At 40.6% G+C, this 9727-nt stretch overlaps 1 protein-coding gene across 1 annotated transcript; it reads left to right on the forward strand.

Annotated features, from left to right (window-relative positions):
• Positions 1-240: 240 nt before the first annotated feature.
• Positions 241-8852, forward strand: rpl23 (ribosomal protein L23). The gene is made up of 5 exons (XM_024270844.2): positions 241-386; positions 1150-1233; positions 1567-1695; positions 7563-7676; positions 8728-8852. The coding sequence occupies exons 1-5, from the start codon at positions 374-376 to the stop codon at positions 8808-8810; spliced, it is 423 nt and encodes a 140-aa protein (XP_024126612.1). The 5' UTR covers positions 241-373; the 3' UTR covers positions 8811-8852.
• The last annotated feature ends 875 nt before the right edge of the window (positions 8853-9727 follow it).

Here is a 9727-nt window from a genome sequence, read left to right on the forward strand (position 1 = left end):
GTTTGAAATAATTATACATTGACAATATTCTCTCTCTCTCTCTCTCTCTCTCTCTATATATATATATATATTTTTTTTAAATCAAAGTTAAAACAAGTAATTATATGTTCCTAATTTATTTTACAGATTGTTTTTAATTTACTATTTATGAATCGTTCCAATTTGTTCCAAAGATTAAAAGAAAATGCACAATTTTAGAAAAGATGGAGTATAGATTCAGGGAGTTGTTTCAAAAACTACAGTTGATCGTGGCTGTTTAGTGATTTTTCCAATAGTCCGTAAAAGCAACATCATTGACCACGTGACCAAGCAAATATGAGTGCAGCGCAATTTCCCATAATTCTTTTCGGAACCTGTCTCTTTCGTCGCAGCCATGTCTAAGAGAGGTGAGAGCCGTTCAGAAAATCCAGCTTCATCTGGGGCTTCTGTCGCTCTGTCAGGTTGTGGTGTCGCCCCTGAGCGGTAAAAGGGCCTGTTAAAGGATTTTGGGGTTTTATTTCGGAGTTTCTCGATACATATTAGCCCTCACTCTGCGTGGATTAGACGCGTCTCTGTTAGCACCACGGAAGTGCCGCGTGTTGCCGTCCAGTCAGAGACGGGAATTTCTCCTCCGTCCTGCACCTTAGTTCCTGCCTGTACATATAGGTGAAGAATAAAGTGCAGTAGCAGCAGCGAACAGATAGCCACACATGGCATGTGTTGGGATGTAACGCTGTCTGTAGGCCGGGCCCGGGGCCTGTCCTATCCTCGGGTTAGCGTGTTAGCCTCTGGTCCATGAGGCCGACCGTGAGGGACGAAGCCTGTCGTGTTCCGGGTCCCTCAGTCAGTAATGTTACATTTTGAAACTAGCTGGACCCCCGTGCTCGTTGGCGTGGCGTTTCTAACAAAGATCTTCTGCCTTACATTTAAACGGTACCGGCCGTGATCCAGTGACGGCAGACTGAATGTTGAGTGTTAGCACTGGACTCGGTGAGACTAGAGGTTCCGGAGACCAGATTAGTGTGGAATGAAACGGTCAAACATTCGGGATATTTAGGGGATGTTAACTGCTCTAGGAGACGGAGCTTCGGTACATAACTCATGCTTTTCATAGCAACAGATCTGTCTGTGAGTTGATGTTTCTGGAATGTTTTTCCTCCTTTCTTCCAGGACGTGGTGGTTCTTCTGGGGCCAAGTTCCGCATTTCACTAGGTCTCCCCGTGGGAGCAGTCATCAACTGTGCTGACAACACAGGTACACCTGAACCAGTGCCGTTTTCAGCGGTTGTGCTTTCTCCCAGAATTGAGTGTTTCATTGCAGTTTTTTGTCATTCTAAATGAATGGGGAACGTGTTGTAGAAATGTTGTGCTGTGTTTGACAGCGCCACTCTCCTTTGTCCTTCCAAAAGCACTTGCTCCGTCTAATGTGGCGTGGTGAGTTGTCGTTGAAGGAAACAGAAAGTCATCACTGTGGGTGAGATGGCAGCATCTACCTTTGGCTGACCAATCTCAATCAGTGATGGGACATTCCTTCCACTGCAGCCCAGTGACTGCAAACAGATTGACTTTCTGTTTCTCATCTCTTCAGGTGCCAAGAATCTGTACATCATCTCTGTCAAGGGCATCAAGGGCCGTCTGAACCGCCTACCTGCTGCAGGAGTGGGTGACATGGTGATGGCTACTGTGAAGAAGGGCAAGCCAGAGCTCAGGAAAAAAGGTGGGTGTGACTTTCAGTGAAGTGTGGGTTTGAGATTTCATCCATTCATTTTCTAAACTCATTTAGTCCCTTTCTGGGTCACTGGGGTGCCGGAGCCTAACTCGGCCACTTGTTGGCAATGGCAGGGTAAACCCTGGACAGGTCAACAGTCTGTCGCAAGGGCACTATCTCACACCTATACACACTAACCTTCACACCTAGAAATAGAGTAACCAATTAATCTGTGAGGCATGGTTTTGGTTGGCGGGAGGAAGTCGGAGGTTTGAAATGCTGTTTGAATACAGTGGTCCCTCACTCGCATTTGTAATTTCCGTTTCAAGATTTTTTGTGTGTGTGTAGTTTTGCACATTTTTTTTTCGTCCTGATTGACTGTCGACAATAGCCTCCTCTTCAACTCAACACTAGTCCTTTATTGTTACACAGACATTACCAATAAAGTTTATTCACAGTTGATTCATGTCTGTTATACAAACAAAATGCTGTTTTTTTGGTCCTATTAACTACTTTTATAACATTTAATCAGACATGTTCAAATAGTTGTTTAAAATTAAACCGGTCTGTGGTTCAACGTAGGCACATGGAACAGCTCGTATCATTAGTGTTTAATAACACTGCTGATGTCCATGGCAGACATAAAATCCTGTCCACCTTTGTCCACATTTGTCATGGAAGGAATCACACATCAATATGTGGTTGGAGTCATCTGGACCCCAAAGAGAGCAGATGGTTAAAACATTTTTATTCATCATCTGGACAAAATCAAGCAGTAAGAGGTAAACTTTCTCTCTGAACTAATGCTTTATTAAACCTATCATGACAATCAGCATATAAATCGCTTTCTTTTTGTAAGGTAAAGGAGTAAATATTGACAAATAAGGCAACCCCCCGCCCTATAATGATCGGCTCAACTTTGGTTATTTATTTTTTAAATTAGTTCTTCTCCTACTCATAAAACATCACTCGGCATGAATGGTGTAGTCTTCTGTTTCACCACCAGAGGGAGTTTGTTTTTAGAGCAGGTCAGAAGAGCGGAATCTACCAAATCTGCCGTGAAATTAAACAGGAAGCTGATTGTGTGCTGTTCATGTTCTAAAGGCTTAACTTTAGAAAAAGAAAAGAAAAACTCCATTTGTCCAGGCCCTCCTTTCAAAAGTGCAACACTTCACCGCTACAGCTGAGGTCTGTGCCGTCTTCCAGCTCTGTTGCCATGTCACTGTGACAATGATCAGCATCACGTGCGATTAAATAGTTCGCCTTTTGCAAAGAAAAATGAGCTAAACCGAAGAAATGACAAGAATAAAGTACTAAATGTTGATTGAATATATATATATATATATTTTCAATTTTTTTGACGCATTAATCGCGGACTTTCTCATACGTGCCTTTCCATACCGCGCGCGCGGGCGTCCCCCCTTTAACTCACAGGCTGCTCTCACTTGATCACGGGCGGCTCTCCAACCTCCGAGCTGCGAGCTAAAACAGGCCCGGCGCTAGGACCTGGAGAGCTCCTGCACCCTAACCCGGCTCCGGTTCGCGTCCAGTACCACTAGTGATCGGTCGGTCGCGAACGAAACGGCTCTTTGAACCGGCTCTTTGAAGTGAACGACGGGAGCCGGCTCCTCGCTGGGAGCCGGAAGCCGTGTCTTTTCTCTCTCACTCCCTTTTTTTCTCCGCATGTCGCACGTGATTGGTCAATATGTGTTTGTGCCGTGAGTGTTGCGCTGAGCAGAGGAGGGGCGGTAGTTACACTGACAGCAGCAACAACAGGAGCAAAGCACACACGGAGGGAAAGCCTCTCTCTCACTATCTCTATTTAATTTATTACTGTAGTTCAGCAGAGGAGGAAAATATTTGGTCCTGACAAAAAATGAACATGAAAGTGTTATGGAAAATTTATTTTTGATGTTTTTTATTTTATTTTACTGAACGTTGATTGAAGTTTTGAATTTAAAATGCCCTTCACTTGTACTTGGGCTTTTGTTAGGCATTTTATGTTACAGCCTTTTATTGTTAAGAAAGTTTATCTCAATACAATGTTACAAAATAAAGTATTTCTGATGAAAACTATTAATTTTACTATTCTTGTTTTCATAATTAATGTAGAACTGCTAAATTCCACGAAGCACACATTTTTTTCCTTAAAAAAAGGCCACATGTAAATTTGCGATTAATCGCGAGTTAACTCCAGACAATGCGATTAATCAGGATTAAAAATTTTAATCGCCTGACAGCTCTAATATATACATACATATATATATACTTTTTTTTTAATGACCATGGTATAAGGGGGATAATACCCGACTTAAGTGTGCATTAGGAGAAGTTAACGCACTTTGCGCAAGCAACCGTGCACAGCGGAGGATGTTTCAGGCCTCTGCGTCGTGCGTTAATTTCTCATAATGCACACCTCGTCTGGTATTATCCCATACTCAAACTCTGCTGCTGCTGTGAGTCCAGCAGATTATCCTCCAGTTCTGTCTGGATCTTGTTCAAACTATTTCCCGCTGTTTCATATCAGCCTGAACTAAACTGTGGAAGTGAATCAAAATGGGGTGGGTTGCCTTTGCTTGTGTACTTTGCAGAACAAGCTTTTTTTTGTTTCCTCCTTGTGGAACAAGCTCCCCTTTACTAGCAAACGTTTTCATGGCCATGCCTTGCAAGAAATGGGAAGCCTAGAAAAGCAGACAACTGGGAAAGTAAAATCTTTTATTTATTTTTATTTTTTTTACTTTCCCCTAAAGTAGGTAGTCTAACAACAAACTCAAATTAATTGATAAAATACGTTGGTTTGCTTAAAGTGAGCCAGAGTTGGTTTCCTCTGATCCAGAACACATTTTCAGTCTGAACACGCCCAAGCAGACCACGTTCAGGACCAGGAACCACTCGGACTCATCTTTGAGGTGGTGTCAGTTTGTGTCCAATTGGACTGAACTCCAATTTGTTTTTTGGTTTCCGCTGTGCACCGAGTGGGACAGGACCCAAAACGGCCATCCAAGACGGGCATTATGGGAAATAAACAGTAGGAAAAACCATGGATAAATGTGGAGCACTGATGCAACAGCGACTCATTGAAATGTGATTGGATGAATGCAGGTTGATTAAAAACCACTTTTGTCATGATCCACGTTGCTTCTCACCGTTTTCCTGACGGTCTGTACCTTATCAGCGTACCTTATTAGCTGTCGTCTCCTCAGTAGGTGTCTTGCAGTGTGCCTCTGCTGAACCAAAGCAGCCGTTGTAAGCACAGTTGTAAATAAGAATCCCGTTCTTAATCTGTCCTGCCTGGATAAATAAAGGTCAAATAAAAAAAATAAAAGCCGTAAAAAGTGTTGAACCTGGCGCTGATACAGATGTTCAGAATTGGTCAGAGAAACAAAAAGTTTGAATAAGAACCATTTCTACGAGGATTGTAAACAGAATTTAATTGTTCCTTCTCTCATTGCTTTGCCCCACCCTAATAATTTCTGGCTAATGACTGAAGAGATCTGTAGTCACATGGTTTTGTTCACAAGTTTTGGTCTGGAACAGGAAAGTCCGTTCAACGGCAGCCTGAATACAAAAGGACTCGATTAAGACAAAGTAAAGTGACTCTCAGGACCACTGGGCTTCAGTCTGAATACATGTAGAGAGAACCGTAAAAGAGATGAGACACGAGATGGTGCCATTGGAGAAATTAGAATATTTAGACTGTATCGTGATTGAGCAAAAACAACCATTTAGAGGTGATCTTTCCTTCTGAAATGATGTTTTAACTCTGTGTTACTCATTCCTGGTCCTCCAGAGCGGCACCCTGACCGTTTTCCAGCTCTGTGTGCACTGCTTGCTGCTGATTACCTGGCCCAGGTGTGTTCATTCAATCAGAATGTGGAGACATCTGAGATCTGGAAAACAGGCAGGGTGGTGGTTCTCGGGGACCAGGAATGAGGAACACAGCTTTAACTTCATATACTTCTTTCCTCTGCTGATGGTGCCCGCCGTATAGTTTGGGCTCTGCATCTGTTATCATTACCATGATGACGCATCACACCGCATCAGTCAGCTTTTCTGAAAAAACATTTATAAATGATCTTTTAATCATTAGTTCTTATAATTGATTTAATATTTGTTTCTTTTATAAGTGACCATGGTGGTAAGTAGAACAATGCATTATCAGAAATGAACAGACAAGTGACTGATGTAATCAGTGTCATCCTTTAATTTATGATAATACACATCTCAGTAGAAATGATCCCTGACATAATAGTATAGATGAAGAAGAATAAATGACTCACTAATTTGTCTTTAAATAATGGATTAATGCATTAATTTGACACAACTGCTTAAAATCCAACATTATTCTGCAATTTTAAAACTAAAGTTACTAGGGATGTCCCGATCAGATTTTTTTGGGCCCGATTCCGAGTCATTTGATTTTGTGTATCTGCCGATACCGAGTCCCGATCCAATACTTTTATAATACACTTAAAACATGAAGAAATTGAATAAACAGATATGTGTTGTCCCTTATTTATATTTCATTAACCTTCTTTTATCATTAAAAACTTAAATAAAACACTTCTGTGAAGTAGCTTTAATAAACAAGTAAAAATACAGCAAATATAAACTAGGAAAAAAAAGAACATTTTCTTGTTATATAAGTGATAATTAATCATGTGATAAAGTTTAGTGACTTTAGCTTTAATATCTTTAGAGCTATTGAACATTTTTGACCAAATGTGATTCCTGTCCTCATTTAAAATTATTAAAAATAAATTATGACTTTGTTTTAGCATAACATTTGATGAGTGTCTATGAATAGCTGATATCATTATTAGTTTTATTTATTTATTTATAAGATTATGTGCTTCTTTTTAAGTTCTTAAGACATCACATTTTCGGTTTTATTACCACAGTAGTTAATTTTTTTAACTGTTATTTCTCTGTCAGATAAATAAAACAGGCATATCAAAGGACAGCTGGGGTCCTAAGGAGTTAAATCACGGCGCTAGCATGTAGCAGTTAGCAGCTGCTGTTTAGCCATCTGTCTGCAGCATGAAGAGCTTCACATTAAAAAGAAAAAATACTGTCTTTTTCATTTGAAATGCCTTTAGAGGTTGTTGTTTGAGTTATGACAAACCAATAGAGACGCTTGCTGTCAGTTTAAAGCGTTTTTAAAAGTTATTGGTCCCGGAAGTTAGCTTTCTAGCTAGCTTTGTTTACAAGTTAGCCTTCTGCTTGAGCGTCTGCCGTTTTCTGCTGCGTTTTCTGGTGATGACATTTTGTGATCTTTTCATGACATGCAGACGTGGAGTGGAGAATTTATCCAGATCGATAAGATGAAATATAAAGCTCTGATCATAATGAGAATAAATGAAATATCCGATCCTGATCAGACAAAGGAGTGCAATTACGATCGAGTCCCCAATCACGTGATCGGCCCCGATTTCCGATCATGTGATTGGATTGGGACATCCCTAAAAGTTACATCGCTTCATTACACTGTTGGATTTACAAGATTCAGCGATCTTGAACATTGCAAATATTTATACTCAAATTTTAGGGAACAGATTGTGTCTATCCAGGTATTTGAATACTTACCGTCCATTTGTATACATTTACATAAGTCTTGTACCACAGTCACATCTCTGTTTTCATTCTGTAATCCTGGACTCATTTTTCTGTGAAGGTTTGAACAAGAGAAAAAGTGTGAAAATGTTCATGTCTGCCTGAGAAAGTTTATGAAGTGTGTAGTGAGTTTTACAGCCTTAAAACATCTCAAATTCTACTTAATGGGTTTTGCCTGTTATGTTATTTTTTGCAACTCCTGCGATAAACGAAACTGTACTGGTTGTGAAGTGAAATCTGACGGGAGCTATGCTTTGTTACAGTGCATCCAGCTGTGGTTATACGACAAAGGAAGTCGTATCGACGAAAAGATGGCGTGTTCCTTTACTTTGAGGACAACGCTGGCGTCATCGTGAACAACAAAGGAGAAATGAAAGGTGGGGTTGTCCCAGGTTTTCTTTGTGCTGATTTGTTTTTAGCTGAATCATCTTAAAATGAAGGAAATTCTAAGTAAATAGTTATTTAGTTCAAATATTTGTCAGTAGCTGACTCCCAATGATCATTTAGGCTCTCTAAATACTGTCGGCTGCAGAAACATCAAAATCCTCTGCATGGCAACAGCCCCCCCTCCATCTCCTTCCACCTGTTTGTTTTTGTACCCCTCATCACACATAGAACGCATTCATTAGTCTCATGCTCAGCAAGCCTGATGGAGACTTCAGCCTCCATCCAGTCCCATTATTCTTCAAGATGATTGAAGAACTAATTTGTGCCCCATGTTTTATCTAATGTCCTTAAACTCGTCAGTGTCATTCTATGGAAACTCCCTATTTGTAGCCCTGGCAGGAGACCACTTTGCTTTTTCTGTCTTAGCTACATGCTTTGTAAAAATCCCATTTATTTTCATCGTACATCTCCAGGAAGTGTGCAGTCTCTCCATTTCTGCACCTTTTTACTGGTTGGTCTCTCCAAGAAAACTTTGATTCCTATATTATATATTCAAATGTTGCACCTGTGCTCCCATTAGAGACTCCCATCTGGCCTGTCTGCATGCTTCTAACAATTCCAGCCACTCAGCCTCAAATTAATCCTCTTTAAAAGTCCTTCATGACTTCAATCTGACTAAACAAACCTGCTCTGGCTGTCATGGTCTTAATGTTTTCTTTTATTTTTTCGATTTGTTTTTTTTCAATGTTATTCACAGTATTGTTGTCTTTGTTAGTCAGATGAACTATCTTTATCTTAATGTGTTCTGGTGATCTTGCCGAATCTTGAGCCAAATCTCACATCAGATTGTTTCCTGGTCTGAAGAGGAGGTAGAGGGTTGGAAATAACGATGCCAAAGAAAACTTTGAATCTTTGGATTCTGATCTTGACTTTTTGTTCTTAGACTCTTTGACCTACAGTATCAGATGGCATGGTTACAAAACCTGTTTGACGTCATCTTTATGGCATATTCCAGAGGTGATGTTTTTGTTTTCTCTGCAGGTTCTGCCATCACAGGTCCAGTTGCAAAAGAGTGTGCAGACCTGTGGCCCAGAATTGCCTCCAATGCTGGCAGCATCGCCTGAGAAGTTCTGTGTGTTTTCAATAAAAGTCATAACCCACATGAATGGCTATGTCTCTGACTGATGTGTGAAAACCAGAACCGGTTGTGACCCAGGACTTTCTGGTGAAAGCATCATTTGAGCTAGGATTACTCTAAGACTAGGCTGATACAGGAAGGTGTGAAATGGATCCTGCCAAGAGAACAGAGTTCTGGAAGAGATCTGCCGCTGGGAAGTTTTAAATGAACTCAGACACACGATGGCCATTCATATTCCTTCACTACTTAGTCAACAAACTGTTTGCTGTTTTAAATCTATATTCTAAATCCAAGTTCCCTGGAAATTTCCCAAAAGTCTCAGCAAAAGAAACGAATGCATTGATGCTCACTAGATTATATAATCTACTCTTACTGGCCACTTAATGAAGTATTCTTGTCAACGTTCTTGTAAACGCAAATTTCTAATCACCCAATCACATGGCAGCAACTATTTATATTGGCAACTTTTAACCATTTTTGCTTTTATACATGTAGATGTTCTGCTGCAGTTCAAACTAAGCATCAGAATGAGGAAGAGAGGAGATTGAATCGACTTTTAGCGTATCATGGTTGTTGGTTCCAGATCGGCTGGTCTGAGGATTTCAGAAACTGATGATCTACTGAGATTTTGCCCCACAACCATCTCTAGGATTTACAGAGAATGGTCAGAAAAAGAGAAAATATCCAGAGAGCAGCAGTTCTGTGGGTTGTTGATGTCAGAGGTCAGAGGAGAATGTCCAGACTGGTTCCAGCTGATAGAAAGACAACAGTAACTCAGAGATCCACTGGTTACAATCGAGGTCTGCAGAAGAACATCTCTGAACAAACAACCTTGATCCAGATGAACCAGCAGAAGAACACACCAGGAATCACTGCTGTCAGCTAAGAACAGGAAACTGAGGC

This window comes from Oryzias melastigma, linkage group LG5 (assembly GCF_002922805.2).
Source record: "Oryzias melastigma strain HK-1 linkage group LG5, ASM292280v2, whole genome shotgun sequence".
In the NCBI taxonomy this organism is placed as follows: domain Eukaryota; kingdom Metazoa; phylum Chordata; class Actinopteri; order Beloniformes; family Adrianichthyidae; genus Oryzias; species Oryzias melastigma.